The 20830-nt window shown below is 41.4% G+C and overlaps 2 protein-coding genes and 1 long non-coding RNA gene across 4 annotated transcripts; all 3 read left to right on the top strand.

The window, feature by feature from the left end:
- Window positions 1–1692: 1692 nt before the first annotated feature.
- Window positions 1693–2022, top strand: LOC112564130 (leucine-rich repeat-containing protein 24-like). The gene has a single exon (XM_025238736.1). The coding sequence runs from the start codon at window positions 1693–1695 to the stop codon at window positions 2020–2022; it is 330 nt and encodes a 109-aa protein (XP_025094521.1).
- Window positions 2023–6162: 4140 nt separating this feature from the next.
- Window positions 6163–7760, top strand: LOC112565448. Of its 2 annotated transcripts, none has more exons than XR_003099407.1 (3): window positions 6163–7251; window positions 7378–7445; window positions 7689–7760. It is a non-coding gene; the product is annotated as an uncharacterized LOC112565448 (long non-coding RNA). The 2 variants fall into 2 exon arrangements; XR_003099408.1 differs by having other exon boundaries at window positions 7378–7487; window positions 7689–7714.
- Window positions 7761–8429: 669 nt separating this feature from the next.
- LOC112564128 (protein toll-like) lies at window positions 8430–11787 on the top strand (the record flags this gene model as incomplete). Its single annotated transcript, XM_025238732.1, has 3 exons — window positions 8430–9477; window positions 9793–9995; window positions 10923–11787. Coding segments are annotated over 3 exons (2052 nt in total), but the record flags the coding sequence as incomplete, so codon positions are not given.
- Between the last annotated feature and the right edge of the window lie 9043 nt (window positions 11788–20830).

Here is a 20830-nt window from a genome sequence, read left to right as displayed (position 1 = left end):
CTTCAGGCAGTCAAAATTAATGTCAAGGAGTCACCGTTCTTGAACTTTAGGGGAGACTAAGGCGTCCTGTTCCTACTTTGGCGCGATGATTTATTTTTTCAGAGGTGAGGGTTCTTTCCAGTGTAGAGCTGTAGAGTAGTGCTCGGAGAGACCATTGCAGGTCAGAAGGTCAGCTTATGAAAATAACAACACCCAAGGTAGGCTTGAACACGTATGATTTATGTTTCAGATGCGTGATAGCAGGAGGTAACAAGATGGCGGAAGTGAAATTCCTGTACTGAGACATAAATGGACAAGGTCTGTGACGGTTACATACTGTCTCGTATTTATCTTGAAAAGGTATTTGGAATAATTCACAAGCGTTATGTCATTTTCTCTCTAGTTGTCCATCCCTTACATAGACAAGCCGTGTATACTGTTCACCAATTTTAACAGCTGACTTTCGCTTCATTATCTTGATTGATTGATCTTTCTAAATGTTTGAGTTTATGATGATTTATGCTTAATCTTTCGTTTCTAATTTTTTCTTGTCTAATTATATTGCAGAAGCGGCTATTTCAAAGCTCTTTTGGAATCCTTTTTATAAAGTTGTTTCATCGACTGCTGGATACACCTTCATAAACCTTGCTAACAGAAGCACAAAAAGGATTTTTCTATCACGATGTTCTGGGCTGCAATCTTAGCTCTGATTGGATTTGGGTTTATTAGCTTGAGGTCTGCAGACGCTGCCTTCTGCAACTTCAGAAGCAAGTTGCTAACTGACGCCAACGCCACGACTGACTCTGTAAGAGCATCAATTCGTTCTTTGAACTGTTCCAGCGTTGACCTTTCGCATAATGACCTCTCCTTCCTGCCAACATATTTCTTTGACATCCCCTTGGTGCAAATCTTGTGCTAAATCTTTCTTACAACAACCTCAGCAGTCTAGAGAGTGTAAACTTTTCGTACCTGCCACAACTGAAGGAACTTGATTTCTCTCACAACGATTTGACGGTGTTGAAAAACAAAACGTTTTCCGAGGCATGCTGCCTTGAAAAGCTAAATTTCTCTCACAATAAAATAGCGAGAATCGAGGTGGGCGCCTTCCGACAAGGAATGTCCACTGTCAAAATGGTGGACCTTTCTTATAACTTACTGACGGCCTACGAGCAATGGCAGTATCTTTTTAGCATCACTGTTCACATGGATCTCAGTCACAACAGGATCTCTCGACTCACCAACGAGCTGGGAATCACCATCACACGAGAGCAGTATCGTAGTGTTATCAACCTAAATTATAACAACATCACCACCCTTGGAAGCCAAGGACCTCGCTATCTACCACAATGGGGTCCCGCCCAGCGCGGTGCAGATCGGAACTTACGGCGTTTACTTCAAAAACAACCCCTTTATTTGTGATTGCAGGCTGCACTGGCTCGTGTCTCTCGTCGCAAAAAGTCTTTTGCGAAAGCACGAGCGAATTAATACACTGCTTTTTTGCGCGCAGCCAGCAGAGCTGAAAGGAAAGTCCTTCGGGTTCCTTATTCGGACTCCAGACGTCTTGATCTGCAACGTCAGCAGAGACTGTCCGGCAGGCTGCACGTGCCAGGAACGACCTCAGAAGGTTACACCCTGGTGAACTGCGATCCCATCCAACATTTGTACACTCGTCTCCCTGCTGTGCTCCCTTCCGCCCCTCTCCTGTACCTCAACATGTCAGGCCACCAGGTGCGCGAGTTGGACGCTGGACTGGATTACCTACCGCGGCTTTACGGATTGAACGTCGCCGATAATAGATTGACAGAAGTGACGTCATCTTTCATGGCCGCTGCTAGCAGTCTCCTTATGCTCGACCTCAGCCGAAATCAGCTGACGTCACTTCCTGGCGAAGCTCGCCGCCTGCCTATACAACATCTTAAAGTAACAGGGAACCCTTTCAAGTGTTCTTGTGATTTTATCTGGTTTGGCGAGTGGGTTCGTACTGTCATCGGCAACGTTTCATCTAAAGAGCAGCAAAGCCTTCGTGGCCAGAAGGAGACCTAGACATCTCCTCGCTGCTCAACAACATGGCGCCTGATTTCCCGCCGGAAGCGACTCACGACGTTCCGCTGGACGAACAGCTACGTCACGATTTGTCCTCGCTGACTTGTCGTCGAGAGGGGCAGACGATGGCGCTGACGGAGATGTCGGTGGCGTCGCTCGGGTGTGGTCGGCTGGCGGTGGAGGGCATTGCCGGCGGGTGCGTCGTGCTGCTGCTGCTGTGTGCTGCGGTCGTCTGCTGGCGACGTCAGTACGAGACCAAGATCCTCTTATTCTGGGTGTACCGCCACTGCAAAGAGGCTTGCTGCACAAAACCCATCGGTACATTTCTACCTCCTTTTTTTTCAATTTGTTGACAAGAATAACTATGTATTTATAACTATTTATACACGTAGTAGCGAAAGCGCATACTGATTGTAGAAGAAGCAGTGATGGAATATAAAGTATTATAAGAGATTGAAGTATAAAAGGTTGTGGTGGTGGGGTAACAGCCAATGTAATAAAAGTCGTAATAAGATACAATAGAAGTGAGGTAGTGATCATGAAACAATGATGAGAATGGAAGCGGAAGATAATCTGAGTGTATTCCATGTTGCGTTCAGTCCTTATCATTTTACTTGTTATCATTGCACAGTGGTGTACAAGAGGAGGAGGGCAAGGAGAGCCCTGTTGCAGCAGACGAGCATTACGACGTGTTCGTGTCTGTCGATGAAAAGGATGACGTGGCGCTTACCTGGGTGATCCAAGTGCTGTTGCCGCTGCTGGAAAAAAGAGACCTGCCCCTTTCCGTGTACCTCCCAGCAAGACAAGAACTGCCCGGGGAATGCAAAGCAGAGGTGAGAAAAACGTTTTTCCAAGCTAATATGTCAGGGAAAAATAAACTGATGTATTCGACGATGGGGGGATGGAGAGACAACACAGCTGCGCATTTGTTCTTGGCTGCCATGCTTCGTAGACTCATTTGGAAAGAAAACCAATCGGACTCTAATTTGTGACTTTGAGGGCATGATTTTAAAGAAAGTCATTTTCTATTTCGCCATTTCTACACTTCACTCATTGTACTCGGCAGAAGTTTGCATGATTCGATAGCGCACATCACGTATTCAGGTATTTTAAATAACATAAAGCGTAATCTTGAAGGACAAAAGAATTGAGTAGACGGCCACTTGGGCATAAAGTGCATGTAGATCACACGCTGAAGTAAATGCTGTAATATTTATGTCATTTGCATTGCCCATGAGAAATTACAAAGTGAAATTTCTGTGCCTAATTGCTGGATTTCATATTCGTGGCAGGCCAGGGCCAATGCCATCTTGAAGAGTCGAAACACGTTGGTGCTGATCACGCCTGGCTATTCCCGCAACCCGTGGTGTCGCTACGAGTTCGATCACGCGTGCCGACATCTGGAAGAGCACAACGCTGGAAAACTCGTTCTTCTCAGGATGGCGGACAAAGACGACGACGACGACGACGACGACGACGATAATGACAACGATGAGATCGCAAATAAAAACGGGGAGGATAAGGACGTGGAGGACGGGAAAAAGGACAGGCCTTTGTCCAGACTGTGTGAAAGCCGGGGGCGGACAGCAGGCAGTCGTCGACAACGGACACATCCAATATAACGACGGCAACGATGCAAATGATATAAGAAGACACGATAATCATGAGGGAGGCGACTTTGTTGAGGCGCCGAACGGCGATGTTCCCAGAAAGGAAGCAAGAGACTTAGGCGAAGATCGTGCTGCTGGCGACGACAAGCCTAAGAACGACCACCGCGAGCTGATCACCATTCCTGATAACCGTGCTGGTAACAAACTGTGTGGGGCTTGGTGTATAGCTCATGGTCGTGGTTTTCATTTGCCACATCTGAATGCGACGACAGCAACGGGCGGACGAAAAGGCGACACCACCTCGCCGTCAGAGGGCGCACAAGCTAGCGCGCTATTGTGAGAGCGGTGACCACATGATAGCTGTCGAGCCTCTTAACACGTACATCGCTGAGCGGCGGTTTTGGCACATCAGTGACCGCTTGCTGAAACAGAAACTTCTGTATGAACTGTCTGTTGTGAAAAAACAAACACCTGCCTTTGTCTAAATTTGTTTAAACGGTGTGTGTGTGTGTGAAGCTGTGACCCTTTGTATTAAATAAACAGCGTTTATTACTTACTTGCCTGCGCTGGTTTCGCAGTGATTTATTATGCCACTAAGGCAGACGGAAGCGTGTACAAGCTGTACAATTTTTTTTTTTTTTCATGTACACCAGCTGTCCGTCAGTGTCTGTTGATAACTTATACATGGCCATTCACACACTCACACACACACACCCCGATGCACGCTTACACTGAAGTGAGTCGATCTGTTAAGTATTTTATGAGAGAGGTGAAGACGTGATAGCTGTATGTCACGATGCCGCCAGTGCCTCTCGTCTTTCACTCTCTCCAACACACCAGCGGGTCGGACAATTGCGCGTTCTTTCACTCAGAAAATAAAGATTCGCCTGTACGAGTCTGCTCGTGTTTACTAAACGAAAACTCAAAAGAACAAATCCTGACTAAAAAAAATGCAGTCACTAGCACAAGGGCTTCTTCTTTGACAATCACACTCAATCTTCTACTCACTCGCGAGGCACAATGTCTTGCCAAAGGCTCTCTTCTAACTCACTCCGTCTTCTATCCGCTCTCTAACCTTCTTCTTCCACTCGCTAACGTTCTTCCTCTTCTATCTACTCTCTAACGTCCTTGCCTTCTTGTTCTATCTGCCTTCTAACGTCCTTCTTCTTCTAGCTGCTTCCTAACGTCACCTCCTTTTTTACGTCACTCTTTTTTTTTTTTTTTTTTTTGACCGTCACTTTACGTCATTTATTACGTTCCATTTAGAGAAAGTCCATCATTCGCACGCTTTTATCCACACACGCGCCCAGTCCTAGCACTCTGACTCGATCCATGACACTGTACGAACCTCTCAACACGTATATCTCGCTGAGGGGCGGTGCTGGCACATCAGTGACCGCATGCTGAAACAAAAACTTCTGGATGAACTGTCTGTTGTTAAAAAAAAAAAAAAAACTACACAAAGAGTTACTTTTGTCTGAAGATGCATGCGTACACAGGTGTACGTGTGTGTGGTCTGCTTGTTTTTCAGGTGTATGATCTAATTAATGACAACGTACTATGGCTATCTTTAAAAAAGCAACGACAGTTCTCTGTTTCAAAGGTTTCTAGATTATAGTGATCAGAGCTTTGGATAATAATAAGAGCTTCGGAGATGTCAACATGTTATTGATACAGCAGCACAGATTTTAGTGACAGGACTGTCACACAGGTACACAAATTCTTGAGGTTCAGTTGTAAAAAAAATGTCACTACTACATTAACCCTTACACGTGCTCAAACAGACATTATATTTTCAGGAAGACACGATTTTTGCTCAATACGGATCTCTCAATCCTTTCATGACCCTCTTCTCAATAGTAGCTGTAGAATATGAAATAAGCATCAATTAAGCAGCTCAGCAATGATATCATTTTTTTTTATCTACATACATTAAAGCGACCTTCCCGGTATGTATACTTTTGGGCAGAGACACTCAAGCAATCTGAAGAGCTGGATTCATTGTAAAGAGGCAATTGAGACAGGATAGCAGGAAGCTTGGACATTTAGTGTCACATACATGACAAGAATAACGGATACAGTGTGATTTACGAGTGGATTATGTTGTTGAAAGCAATGATTCTACTGTTCTAGCAATATCTTCTGTTTTTGAAAGTTGTTTACAAAAGTCAGTCTATTTTGTTGACACTTGAAGTCTTACTACACATGGAATTTGGCCTGTGTGACTTTCTGTCAGAAGGAACTTCTGCATGCATGACTTGCAAGGACAGAAGGAATTATTAATAGAATACACGTATATACCAGGATTTATATCAGTTTTACACAGTCACCGACAGACAGGCTAGATGTACACAAGTGTGACATTGCTCTCCACACGCTCTCACACACATAAAAGAACGAACACACACTTCCGGATTTTAAAATAGTAAACAGATGCCCCCAGCCACCACAAAGAGGTCGTAAATACCAAGTGTTAAAAGGTGAAGCTAGCGGCACTGCGCACAATCAGTTGTGAAGTAAGTATGATGGTGAAGATGAGTGGGGGCGACAAAGCAGTCAAGCTGTTATCGTCATCAGCGATCTTAGTAATGTCTACGGTTTGATGAGATGATAAATGTAGAACACCATCGTTTGCACTCTCCGGTTTGCATGGTTGATTTTGTAACAATTCCGATAGGACACCACATTTTTCCTTCATCGCGCAGCTATCGTTGCATCTAGCATACGAATGTGTGTTTTCTAGCCTGTCTTTGTGATCAGACTGCAACGCATGGCGGTGTAGAAATCCGTTTTGCTCTCCTCACGATGTAAATAAGCTAACATAGTTTCTGTCTCTCTCACACACACAGAGGTGGCGCGGTAATTTTGTTCTGTTAATATTCATGGTGGAGTTAGGTCTCAACCCCTATTCATACCCCTATCCAACCTCCCAGCTCGTGTTCCTTGTTGACCCGACCGGCCTCTGACCTATTTCTTGTTACATCCTGGTATACAGGTGGAGAGGTGCAGCGAGCGAGTTGGACAAGATTTCACGGGGAAACCAGATGTATATATATAGAGTGTGTTAACCTAGTGGCACTTATGCTTAAATGATCAACCAGGTTAGGATTGTGAGAGTAGGTCCTGAGGCTTTTACGTTTCTTATCCTCCTAGAAGCGTACAAAAACCAAAAACAGTTCGGTATCCATCTCTAAAAAAGTAATCAACAACACGCTGATTTACTTCCGGCAAGAGACACAAAAAGGACTTTCCAATCCGGGACGTGTTTTGTTTTATTGCACATGCAGCTGAAGTGGATTACAGACAATTGTCTCCCTGGCTGTTTCCTCTTGTTAAAAACGTGTGGCACTCTCTTTAGAACTGAAAACAAGGAGGTTTGATGTAACAAAGAGCCAGCCATGTAGCCTTGACATGTGATGCCAGGTATGCTGCAGACTTCTGTTGGCACATGAACACGTCTTCAAGACAGTGAAGTAGTTTCAGCACAGAGGATATCCTTGCAGTGTTCTGGAATTTTCCTCTTGATACTGGAATCGTTATCCGACAAAGTTTTAGCGACAGAAGGACTCGTTTGAGACTAGTTTCAACAGTTACACCAACGAGTTTTAGACCTCTCTAGGTGAGGGTTCTTTCCAATGTAGTACAGCAGAGTAGTGCTCGGAGCGACCATTTGCAGGTCAGAAGGTCAGCTTATGAAAATAACAACACTCAAGGTAGGCTTGAACACGTATGATTTATGTTTCAGATGCGTAATAGCAGGAGGTAACAAGATGGCGGAAGTGAAATTCCTGTACTGAGACATAAATGGACAAGGTCTGTGGCGGTTACATACTGTCTCGTATTTATCTTGAAAAGGTATTTGGAATAATTCACAAGCGTTATGTCATTTTGTCTCTGGTTGCCTTACATCGACAAGCCGTGTATACTGCTCACCATTTGTAACAGCTGACTTTACTTTCATTATCTTGATTGATTGATCTTTCTAAATGTTTGAGTTTATGATGATTTATGCTTAATCTTTCGTTTCTAATTTTTTCTTGTCTAATTATATTGCAGAAGCGGCTATTTTAAAGCTCTCTTGGCATCCTTTTTATAAAGTTGTTTCATCGACTGCTGGATACACCTTCATAAACCTTGCTAACAGAAGAACAAAAAGGATATTTCTATCACGATGTTCTGGGCTGCAATCTTAGCTCTGATTGGATTTGGGTTTATTGGCTTGAGGTCTGCAGACGCTGCCTTCTGCAACTTCAGAAGCAAGTTGCTAACTGACGCCAACGCCACGACTGACTCTGTAAGAGCATCAATACGTTCTTTGACCTGTTCGAGTATTGACCTTTCCCATAATGACCTCTCCTTCCTGCCAACAGATTTCTTTAACATTCCTTTGGCGGCGCAAATCTTGTCGCTAAATCTTTCTTACAACAACCTAAGCAGTCTAGAGAGTGTAAACTTTTCGTACCTGCCACAACTGAAGGAACTTGATTTCTCTCACAACGCTTTGACGGTGTTGACAAACGGAACGTTTTCCGAGGCATGCTGCATTGAAAAGCTATATTTCTCTCACAATAAAATAGCGAGAATCGAGGTGGGCGCCTTCCGACAAGGGATGTACACTGTCAAAATGGTGGACCTTTCTTATAACTTACTGACGGCCTACGAGCAATGGCAGTATCTTTTTAGCATCAGTGTTCACATGGATCTCAGTCACAACAGAATCTCTCGCCTCACCAACGAGCTGGGAATCACCATCACACGAGAGCAGTATGGTAGCTTTATCAACCTCAATTATAACAACATCACCACCCTGGAAGCCAAGGACCTCGCTATCTACCACAATGGGGTCCGCCCAACGCGGTGCAGCTCGGAAATTATGGCGCTTATTTCAAAAACAACCCCTTTATTTGTGATTGCAGGCTGCACTGGCTCGTGTCTCTCGTCTCAAGAAGTTTTGTGCGACAAGACGAGATAGTTGATACACTGCTTTTTTGCGCGCAACCAGCAGAGCTGAAAAATAAGTCCTTCGATTTCCTTATTCGGAGTCCAGACGTCTTGATCTGCAACGTCAGCCGAGACTGTCCGCCAGGCTGCACGTGCCAGGAACGACCTCAGAGAGGTTACACCCTGGTGAACTGCGATCCCATCCAACATCTGTACACTCGTCTCCCTGCTGTGCTTCCTTCCGCCCCTCTCCTGTACCTCAACATGTCCGGTCACCAGGTGCGCGAGTTGGACACTGGACTGGATTACCTACCGCGACTTTACGGATTGAACATCGCCGATAATAGATTGACAGAAGTGACGTCATCTTTCATGGCCGCTGCTAGCAGTCTCGTTATGCTCGACCTCAGCCAAAATCAGCTGACGTCACTTCCTGGTGAAGCTCGCCGCCTGCCTATACAACATCTTAAGGTAACAGGGAACCCTTTCAAGTGTTCTTGTGATTTTATCTGGTTTGGCGAGTGGGTTCGCACTGTCATCGGCAACGTTTCATCTAAAGAGGCAGCAAAGCCTTCGTGGCGAGAAGAAGACTCCTCGCTGCTCAACAACATGGCGCCCGATTTCCCGCCGGAAGCGCCTCACGACGTTTCTCTGGACGAACAGCTACGTCAGGATTTGTCCTCGCTGACTTGTCGTCGAGAGGGGCAGACGATGGCGCTGACGGAGATGTCGGTGGCGTCGCTCGGGTGTGGTCGGCTGGCAGTGGAGGGCATTGCCGGCGGGTGCGTAGTGCTGTTGCTGCTGTGTGCTGCGGTCGTCTGCTGGCGACGTCAGTACGAGACCAAGATCCTCTTATTCTGGGTGTACCGCCACTGCAAGGAGGCTTGCTGCACAAGACCCATCGGTACATTTCTACCTTCTTTTTTCAATTTATTGACAAGAGTAACTGTATTTATTTATAACTATGTATACACGAAGTTTGGAAAGCGCGTAGTGATAAGAAACAGTGATGGAATATAAAGTATTAAAATAGACTGAAATAGAAAAGGTTGTTGTGGTGGTGGTGGGGTAGCAGTCGATGTAATAAAAGTCGTAATAAGATACAATAGAAGTGAGGTGGTGATCATGAAACAATGATGAGAATGGAAGAGGAAGACAATCTGAGTGTACTCCATGTTGCGTTCAGTCCTTTATCATTTTGATTGTTATCATTGCACAGTGGTGTACAAGAAGGAGGAGGTCACGGAGGGCCCTGTTGCAGCAGACGAGCATTACGACGTGTTCGTGTCTGTCGATGAAAAGGATGACGTGGCACTTACCTGGGTGATCCAAGTGCTGTTGCCGCTGCTGGAAAAAAGAGACCTGCCCCTATCCGTGTACCTCCCAGCAAGACAAGAACTGCCCGGGGAATGCAAAGCAGAGGTGAGAAAAACGTTTTTCCAAGCTAATATGTTCGGAAAAAATGAACTGATGTATCGAACGATGGGAGGAAGGGAGGGACAACACAGCTGCGCACTTGTTCTTGGCTGCCATGCTTCGTAGACGCATTTGGAAAGAAAACCAGTCGGACTCTATTTGTGACTTTGAGGGCATGATTTTAAAGAAAGTTATTTTCTATTTCGCCATTTCTACACTTCACTCAGCTCTTCCTCACTGTACTCGGGTATGACACAATTCCCAGACGCTCAGCTCTTCCTCGCTGTAGTCGGGTATGACACGATTCCCAGACCCATGATGCCAGTGTAACGACGATTGCGCTGAGGAGACAAAAAGTTAACGTTCGCACTGGCTGGCTTTGAATATGTTACTCAACCAGAAAACATGGCGGCCTCCATATACCTCCTCAGGACTGTACTTTAGACGTCATTGTAATGAAGCGATTGTTTTGGAGTTTGAAACTTGCAGCATAGAGATTCAGCACATCAGTGTCTATTACTTTGCATTTAATCTTCTATTGCCATTGCCTTTTGATTTTAAAAAAGGGGATACAATCTATTCCATGTATTTTGTCATCAGTTCCTTAGAGCAGAATACTAAGAAAACGTCTGCGAGATTCCATCTGTGCGCGTGTTTCAGAGAAAGGCAATATAACATTTGCTTAAAATGCAGAAGTTTGCATGATTCGATAGCGCACATCACGTATGGTAAGGCATTCAGGTATTTTAAATAACATAAAGCGTAATTTTGAAGAACAAAAGAATTGAGTAGACGGCCACTTGGGCATAAAATGCATGTAGATTACACGCTGAAGTAAATGCTGTAATATTTGTCATTTGCATTGCCCATGAGAAATTACAAATTGAAATTTCTTGTGCCTAATGTAACTGCTGGATTTCATATTCGTGGCAGGCCAGGGCCAACGCCATCGTGAAGAGTCGAAACACTTTGGTGCTCATCACACCTGGCTATTCCCGCAACCCGTGGTGTCGCTACGAGTTCGATCACGCGTGCCGACATCTGGAGGAGCACAACGCTGGAAAATTCGTTCTTCTCAGGATGGCGGACAAAAACGACGACGATGACGACGACGACGACGATAATGACAACGATGAGATCGCAAATAAAAACGGGGAGGATAACGACGTGGAGGACGGGAAAAAGGACAGGCCTTGTCCAGACTGTGTGAAAGCCGGGGGCGGACAGCAGGCAGTCGTCTACAACGGAAACATCCAATATAACGACGGTAACGATGCAGACGATATAAGAAGACACGATAATCATGGGGGAGGCGACTTTGTTGAGGCGCCGAACGGCGATGTTCCCAGAAAGGAAGCAAGAGACTTAGGCGAAGATCGTGCTGCTGGCGACGACAAGCCTAAGAACGACCGCCGCGAGCTGATCACCATTCCTGATAACCGTGCTGGTAACAAACTGTGTGGGGCTTGGTGTATTGGTCATGGTCGTAGTTTTCATTTACCACATCTGTGGCGACGACAGCAACGGCCGGACGAAAAGACGACACCACCTCGCCGTCAGAGGGCGCACAAGCTAGCGCGCTATTGTGAGAGCGGTGACCACATGATAGCTGTCGAGCCTCTTAACACGTACATCGCTGAGCGGCGGTTCTGGCACATCGGTGACCGCTTGCTGAAACAGAAACTTCTGTATGAACTGTCTGTTGTGAAAAAACAAACACCTGCCTTTGTCTAAATTTGTTTGTGTATGTGAAGCTGTGACCCTTTGTAGTAAATAAACAGCGTTTATTACTTAATTACTTGCCTGCGCTGGTTTCGTAGTGATTTATTATGCCTCTAAGGCAGACTGACCTGTATACAAGCTGTACTCTTTTTTTTTTTTTTAGTGCATGCGTGTAGAACGGTGATAGTTTCGTGCACACCAGCTGTCCGTCAATGTCTGTTGATGGCCATTCACACACTCACACATACACCCATGCAGGGCCGTGCTTAGGGGCAGGCAGACGAGGCATCTGCCTAGGGCCCCGCACATTTCATTAAATAACAACCGTGGCGATCGTGGTGTCAAGGGCCCCGCACATACCCTATGCCTCGGACCCCGCAGGGGGTAAGAACGGGCCTGCACCCATGCACGCACACTGAATTAGTGAGTCGATCTGTTAATTAAGTATCTTATGAGAGATGTGAAGACGTGATAGCTGTACGAGCCTCTCAACACGTATACCTCGCTGAGGGGCGGTGCTGGCACATCAGTGACCGCATGCTGAAACAAAAACTTCTTGATGAACTGTCTGTTGTTAAAAAAAAAAAAAACTAAAACAAAGAGTTTCCTTTGTCTGAAGATTCATGCGTGCACAGGTGTGTGTGCTGGTCTGCTTGTTTTTTCAGGTGTATGATCTAATTCAATGACTGAACGTACTATGGCTATCTTAAAAAAAAAACAACAACAAAAGTTCTGTTTCAAAGGTTTTTAGATTAGTTCGATCAGAGCTTTGGATTCAGAACGTGTCTTTGTTACCGTCGATAATAAATGATTCGTTCGATGTTTGACCCTGATCAGCAAGAAAGGGAAACCTTTTGCACACAGTTTAGACACTGTGTACGCACTGTTAACACTGCATGGCCTAAGATTGATAAGTAAGGCCTGGTCGATCCGTAAAAGGGAAGGACAATGCAAAAGCGACAAAGCAGACGACAATAGTATTCAAGGAGACGCTAAAGGTTACTTTTATAATTTGACTCTAAGACGCAGGAGTTTATTTATAAAGTGTATTGTGTAACTAAGTTAGTAGTATTGTAAGGTTCTAGGGGTGGGTTTCATGGAAAATCTTGAAAAATAAACTTACATCAAGACTCCTGAGACGTGTTGCATAGGCGTAGCGAATCGAGCGAAGCTAGCCAATCTAGCCGGAAGTGTAAAGAGCGCGCCCCTACAAGCTAGCGAACCTAGACCCCTAGCGTAGCAAAGCTAGCGGCCGCTGGAGGTCCTACGCTTGCTATTCAAAATGGCCGACATTGTTGTCGGTTTCAAGTTTGCAGATGAGAGTTTCTTTGATGCTCCCGTTAAAAAGGAGTATTGGACCGGATACAAAGTGGTAAGTATCTTTTAATGATAAGTAATAAAAATACTCTATTATTTATGTGGAACATATATTTATTTGTGTAGCGGAGCAATTTTAGACAATGTGTAGTCGGATTGGCGTTTGCCGAGTACGAGCTTTACGATTAAGGCCGTGTACAAAGTGGTGTCTTTTTAGCGATTGCTATTTAAAATACCCTATTATCAAGGTTGACAAAATATTCACATGTTTAGCGAGAGTAATTTTATAACAACTTGTAGCCCCGACAGTATCCTCCAATCTGCAGTCTCCGCGTGTACCGGCTTCTTGTGTGTGTGTTTTAATTTTCTGCTTTCTAGTTCCAAAATTTATTATCTCAAGTTATGAAAAGGCTGAAGGTGGTGATAAAGGTATTTTTTCAGTGTTATAAATGCCATAAAGAGCTGTTATAATGGAAGGCTTTAATTATTTTCACAAATACCCCAGCAGCAAAGGAATATTGGCTACAGGTGGGGGACATGTCTTGAGTATCCGGGGGCCATGTGGCAAAATGGCGTCCGACCCATAGCGAAAGTGAAACCGGGCCGTAACAACGGGGTCATGTCGGTTTTACCTGTGAAACAAGCGTGGGACGCTTCTCTCCCCCTTGTGACCACTAGTCAACCCTGATGGCTCATGGGTACGTCCCATCTTTTTTTTTTTATATATCCCACTATTTATATCTTCAGATTATTGGTATTTTTAGGGATTTCGGCATATCCTGATTTACATATTTCTAAATCAAGACATGCCAAAATTCCTAAAAAATACCAATATCAAATGGATTAATAAATTGTGTATTTTGCAATAATTATATATATATAACAAGCAGCAAAAGAGTGCACAAAAGTGCAAAATGTTATAAAAAAACAAACATGATTTGTTATTTATTGGCGTTTATTGAGGTAAAATAAGGATAAAAAGCAAACTAAAAAAATTTTTTTTAATATAAATTTTTTTTTAAAGCATTGTCTCATTTGTATACATAAACAATTTATCATTTATCAAGGTAAAAATATTATCACAAATAGGGATAAAAAGCAAACTAATAAAAAAATAATGTTAAAAATATACAATTTTTTTTAAAGCATTGTCTCATTTGTATACATAAACAATTTATCATTTATCAAGGTAAAAATGTTATCATAAATAAGGATAAAAAGCAAACTGATAAAAAAAAATAATTTTAAAAATATATAAAATTTTTTTTAAAGCATTGTCTGTTTGCATACATAAAAGATGTTTCCTCTTGATATATTAATGCAACATTCGTTATTTAATTATAAGTTGTAGAACGATGCAAAACCATGTATCCATTGACAAAACAATTAAAATTAAATTGCAGTTTCCTTAACACTAATTACATTTTCCCAAAGAAAAGGTTCAAAGATCTATGACAATATATCAAATGATAAGTATGAACTGAATTGCTGTCAAAAAAGAGTGATGCTTTAATAGACATTTCTAAAAATAAATCAAAGTCATGAAATTAACTATAAAAGGTTCTAGGTTGGATTGCAGCTTATGGTATTAACTACAATCTTTTAAAACAGATTAAAATTTTAAATTGCACCTTTATCACTAAGAAAAGGAAACCATCAAACACATGTTTGAAACACAATTATGTTCAAGAATTTTAGAAGGTATTAGAAAAGAACTGTAAACATATAAATGATTCTGAATTTACCACAACACATCTCTTATTGGATCGGGTGAAAATATCCTCATTGATAAATTAATGGGTTAGAGTAAATAATAATCACAGCACAGTTTTATATAATTATATAAATCCAGATTTAGTATATGCAGGTTTATGTACAAGAATTTTACAACTGTAGGTAGAAAGTTGCACAGCTTTACTTGTCCTCCACCCCAGAACAATTAACTGACGTATAGGCTGTGCTCAACCCTTTCCCTTCTGCCATTCTCTTGATCCCTAGCACCAGCTAACCAAGTTGATGCATGCAAGTCAGCATCCGTAGCTTCAGGATAACTTTTTCTTGCAGCATCTAAAAATAGAACAAATATAAGAATATGAGGTCTGCATAAAAAAGTAATCACTTAATTGTAGGTTACTGACCCTAAAATCCAGAATATAATGTGAAACAAAAAGAGGTACAAGCAAATTATACTGATATGTAAAGTGGCATAAAAATTTAAAGCGTTATAAACAGAAAGGAACTACAAGTGGAACTGAATTGAATTTCAGTTAGAATTTCTATAGGCAGAAAAACTCTGGAAATTCTAATTTCAAAAACAATCCCAATACATGGGAACTGTAAAGATGTCTATAAACTGTCATTTTAATTCCTTTCTACACAGTGTTAACCAGCTGATTAAAGGACTACAGTCACTAGAAATTGCGTAAACATGTGTCCATATTTTATTTTGGCAATGTAATTCAATCACAATAAAATGAGGTAGGGACAGTTCTCCAGGCCTGATTTATCTTCCTGTCATGTTTTTTTTTTTAATGAAATTCTTGTCTGCACCTAGCAGAGTCAAAGGTTAAGGTTCATAACTAAAAGATAAAGAAACAATCCAAACAGTCCTATTTTATGACAGGCATGTATTAATGTACCGTATACACACACACACACAGAGTCAAATATTTAAATCCTTACCCTGAACTGTTTGTAAATGAAGGGGTGGTTCTTGAGTCCCATTGAAGTTGTAAGATCAGGCCAACTCAGTTGAAAATAGCACAGATAGAATGCCCCTCACTACATGCTTTAATGTGAAGCCCGACGCATCACCGAATGGCATTCCTGAAAACAGACAAAAATAAATACACATCATTTAAAAAAAATTGCAGTGGGCAACATTATAATACCTGTTATGACAACTAGTATTTAAAGACACCCCCCCCCAAAAAAAAAGACAGCAACAATTCAGGAAGTTTCATACAACCAAGCAAAAGTGGGTACAGAAAATTTACTATCTGCTCTAATCAATGCCACCATAACAATGCCTTTATTACTTTTTAGTACTGCAAACATGTCATTAGTTTTATACAATGAATGGTATGGTATGGAAACCTTTAAAGGGAATCAGATAAAAAGATTTGACTCCTCCTACTAACAAATCAGAATAAAGCACATACCAAGCATGTCCTTTTTTATGGGTCTGTCTTCATATCTCCCTCAAGACTCTCTACATCTTCTGCTGATTGTTAAGCGAGACTGGAACCCCTCTGGCAGATTTCCCGTGTCATTTGCCTTTCCTGTTCTTGTTCCCTCATCCATGTAAACATCCTTTTAAGGTTGTTTGTATCATTCTTCATCTCTTCCAGAAGAGACAGTTGTTGCATCCCAACTTTCTCTAGTTTAGTTCTAACCTAAGAACACAATAGCAGAAAACATGTAAAATAATGATCTTTTCTAGCTTTGCTATAGTTCACAATGCCTGGAAAATACCATTAATTTTGGTTAATCTTTACCATTTGTCATATCTATCTGATATGTGATCCATATTTGTTTCAAATTTTTTCACTATGGCAAAAGGCTGGGATTTTCCGCTTCCAGTTTAACTCATAAAAGCATGTCATAACTCTTGGCCAAGGGTAAGAAGAAAAAAAGCTAAAATGATATAAACAAAATGGCTTTAAATTACCTTCCAAGGGGTTATGGGTCTTTATGCTGGCAGGCTGAAAACCAGACAATGGAATCGGAAGGCGCTGGGGGTGTGAAGGCAAAGGTGAAACAGTCCTTTTTGAAAGCTGCTACTTGGGACACCCTTGAGATGGTGCCAACCACTAGTGGCAAAGAGTATGGCAATGGTGGTGGACATTGCTGCATAACTGAATGGTCAGCATATAGTGATTCCTCGGCATCCTTCTCTCCTTCGCTGTTAGCTGTGCATCCCTGTGTCAAATGAATACATTTGCATAAACTTTTTTCAGCTTAGTACATTTAAACTGTCAGCTGCTGATAGGTTGTTAAAATTTTTTTAAAGAACATTTTATTGTTATTGTACAAAACTTGTTTATCACTGTATGCTATTTTACCAGAAAGAGGACACAGCCTTGTGTCCCTACATGATGTCCACCAAAAAAAATTCCCTAAAATTAAGCAGAGGAAAAAAACAGACCGAAATCTAATCGGAGTTATCCGTATCCTTTTTGGTTGAGTGGGAGCATTTTTGTCATCACTCTCCACCTCCGACATTTTTGTCCCTTGCAGATTCAGCTAGATTCTTGGTAGTTACCTGCATGGAAATAAATATAGAAGGCAAATAAGATTTCACAAATCAAGATCAAAAGTATAATAATAACACACTCTTATAGTGCAGCATCACAACAAAAGCTACACTATCTGTGGTGTAATGACTGTGTTTAAACAGTTCAGGTATTATCTTTTTCTCTTCCTTAAATCTGCAGCACACAATAACATAGAAGTCATTTTGACCATTAATGGTCACATGCTTCATAAATTTTCTTTCTGCACAAGGATTATGAATATTATGAATCAAAAAGTAAATTGCACTTACTTAATGACTTGTGCAGGAGAACTGGAAGCATAGGACATGAGGAATCAGCTTTATAGCTCTAATTAATGAAGCTTGCATCTGGTTCAATAGATTGTAGTGGGAAGTTGCACACCCTGTGACCACTTTCATCTTAAAATGCCAGCAGCCAGCTATCTAGAATAACAGTAAAATAAATTATTGACCATTATGCAGTTATTATGATTTGTTGTTGAAAAAGACCATTAAAGTTGTCTGAAATGATACTTCCAGTCACAATCAGTTGTCAATGGGCTATCTATATAAGTTTTTTTTTGGTTCACCACTGGGAACACAATCCTTATGCTGCTCTTTGACAAATATTCTTAATTAGCTGCTGCAGTGGAAAGTTTGGTGTTTGAAAAAGTCGTTTAAGCTAGCCTAAAAAAAATATAAAATTGAGAGCAGAGTTAAGAGTCCAAAGGACCAAATCTGTCAACATTATCAGCAATATGTGACAAAGCAAGTACATTTTACACCAAAAAATCCTTTACCATACAAACACTGCTTCTTGAACAAATAAACATGAAAGGTTATGAGCCTAATAATCAGCATAGTTCACACACAGCCCAGGACTTGCAAGACAAAAAAAAAACAAACCCACAATAAATAAGAGAAAAAAATATTATACTGCCCGAAGAAACCTGGCATTTTAACGCTATCGTACCAGTAAACAGACGGAACTGTCGAAGCTCTGTTACGTTCCACTTTCGTAATCGCAATTTGAGGAAATTCTGACAGCTCCAAATTCTCTCCATTGCTAACGGCTAAAGAATTATCAAATGCAAGCGTTCAGAACTGCTGAGCACGATTTCTACCTGTGTCTGGAAAACTTGTGCATTTATTGCGTTAATGTGTACTCTTAATCTTTTTTCTCTTAGAATGATATTCTGCGTTAAATTTGGACATTTCTGTAGTTAAAATCTCAATAACTATGTTAATATAGAGTATAAAAATTATACGTACTGTTATCGAAGCGTCGAACACATGTATCAGTATAGAAATTGACCGCTTGAGAAGCTTTTCTGTTGGGAAAAGTGTAGACTCACACATTTGAAAATGGCGGCTTTGCCTGCACGCATGTGGTCGTATGTAGCACGCCATGGCGAAGAGTCATTGCCATTGTTAGGGGTCACGACCCTATATGTGGGCATGATCTCCCGCACTCTGTTTTCGCCTCGGCGAGCGTGGAGCTTGACTTATGCGCTGACAGCGCCATGCAAGACGAGTCAAGCATTGCGATAGATTGACCCCCTGTATCACAGTCGGATCAAGACAAACTTGGTGGACCCCTTGAGCTTATGGTTTCCGATGCTGCTAGGGTAACCCAGCTATGAAAATATTGTGCACATTATTGAACTATCCTTCCAACAGAATAAAATAGTACAACTACCCTATTCTTTGATGTTTAGAATCAAAGCTTTAAGTTTGAATCTGATACTGTTGCATTTACTAAACATATCACTATGTTATTCTGGTTTTTATTTTCCTGTTTTTATTCCTGATTAATTGATTTCATATTTTAACAGAAATGAATGTGGGAAATCAATGGACCAAGGGGGCATACTTTTCCTCATGGACACTTATGCCGAACATAAGGAACAATTTGCAATTCCAACTTGAAAATAGAGGTATGGAAGAGGATTGCTTCGGAAATGCAGCCTCAGGATGCCACTTTGCTCCAGCAGCACTTGAGAAAAAAAATGGAGCAATATGAAAATATGGTGAGTTCCTACAAAATCATTGGGCTTTCTGTCTTAGAGTGCAACATTTTTCCATAGATCTGAGAAACAAAACATCGCAGGTTTTTAAGGTTGTGCAAGTTCTTATTTATTTGTTACCACAATTCATTCATTTAACCTGTAAACAAGACCCCACCAGTATCAACCAAGCTTTAGTAGAGATTTTTTGGTAGCTGTGTGAAATTAGTCTGGATACATAATGATATGTAAGCATGTTTGGTACTTGTATCCCAACAGGTACAAAGCTATATTAGATTTTAACAAGAAAACGGGCCAGGGAAGATCACGATGGAATTTCTATTCCAGAATGGCTAAAATCTTGGAAGGAGACCCTTGTTCATCCCACCACTGACATCATCATCACTGGGGAGTGTAAAAGGTGAGTGAACCATTTATAATATAAATAAGCAAGTAAAGCATAATTTTAGTATAGCCATATTTAGTAAAACATTTGACAGTTCAAGTATTAATTGTTTAATGCTTCTTTTCCTACAGGTATTTGGGGAGGGTAGTGACAAAAGTCTGTTCTGCCACAAAGAGATGAGTCTAGATATGTAAAAAGCTCAGTTAGGAACTTTTTGTATTCATGCACTGTTCCAGCAAGAGCAGTTATCATGGGCATACAGGCTAGACATATTTGGGTTTTCCATGCCCATATATTGGTCATAATTCATTAATATTTATTTTCAGTAAACACTCTCTCCGAGATCTCCAATACCCAGCAATGTGCCACCCCTACAAAGAAGCAAGAACAGCAAGGAATGTCTCAGGAGACTCCTCACCTCTCCCAGTATCGGTTATTAGTACGACCCTACTGAATAAAGGATATTGTCACTGTCTTGATTTTAGTACTAAATAAAAAAACTTACACGCCCTTACAAATGGTTTTTTTTTTTTCACTGTGACCGTTAAAAACCAAAAAATCCTGATTTACCTGATAATCATGTACACAATGAAGCACACTTGTTTTCTACCATGAATTAGTAAAATCAAATGAAAATTTATTATATGATAACACATTACATGATAATCAAATGAGAAATTATAACTGGAAAAGTGTTGCATCAAAGCTAAACACGAAAAGTGACACTCATTTGAAAAGCACAGAACATGACATGCATCTGGTGACAAAGCAAATTATTAAGGATGGTGACAGGAATTAAACACACGCACACTCCTCAATTTACACGAATAAAAACAAATCATAGTGGTGATGCAAATGCAAGAGATATGTATAAAAAAATTCAAATTATGCAATGGAAATAATAAAGGTTGCTGGGAGAGAACTGTACACAGTGATGAAAAAATACACAGCCATATGGTGTATGACAATACTTTGCTGCTGCTGTGTCAACTTCAGTATGTAGACAACATATAAGCACAACTGCAAAATCACACCAATCATAAATATAAATGCACATAGATAATATATGCACATGGTGGACAACTTATTAATGATGGTGACACAAAGACATGTAGACCTCAATTTGCATGGGGAA

This window comes from Pomacea canaliculata, linkage group LG5 (genome assembly GCF_003073045.1).
Source record: "Pomacea canaliculata isolate SZHN2017 linkage group LG5, ASM307304v1, whole genome shotgun sequence".
NCBI classification, from domain to species: domain Eukaryota; kingdom Metazoa; phylum Mollusca; class Gastropoda; order Architaenioglossa; family Ampullariidae; genus Pomacea; species Pomacea canaliculata.
This window is presented reverse-complemented; position numbering and strand designations above follow the sequence as displayed.

Coding starts and splice junctions, on each gene's coding strand:
- LOC112564130 (XM_025238736.1), top strand. CDS start 1,693: ATGTCAGGCCACCAGGTGCGCGAGTTGGACGCTGGACTGGATTACCTA.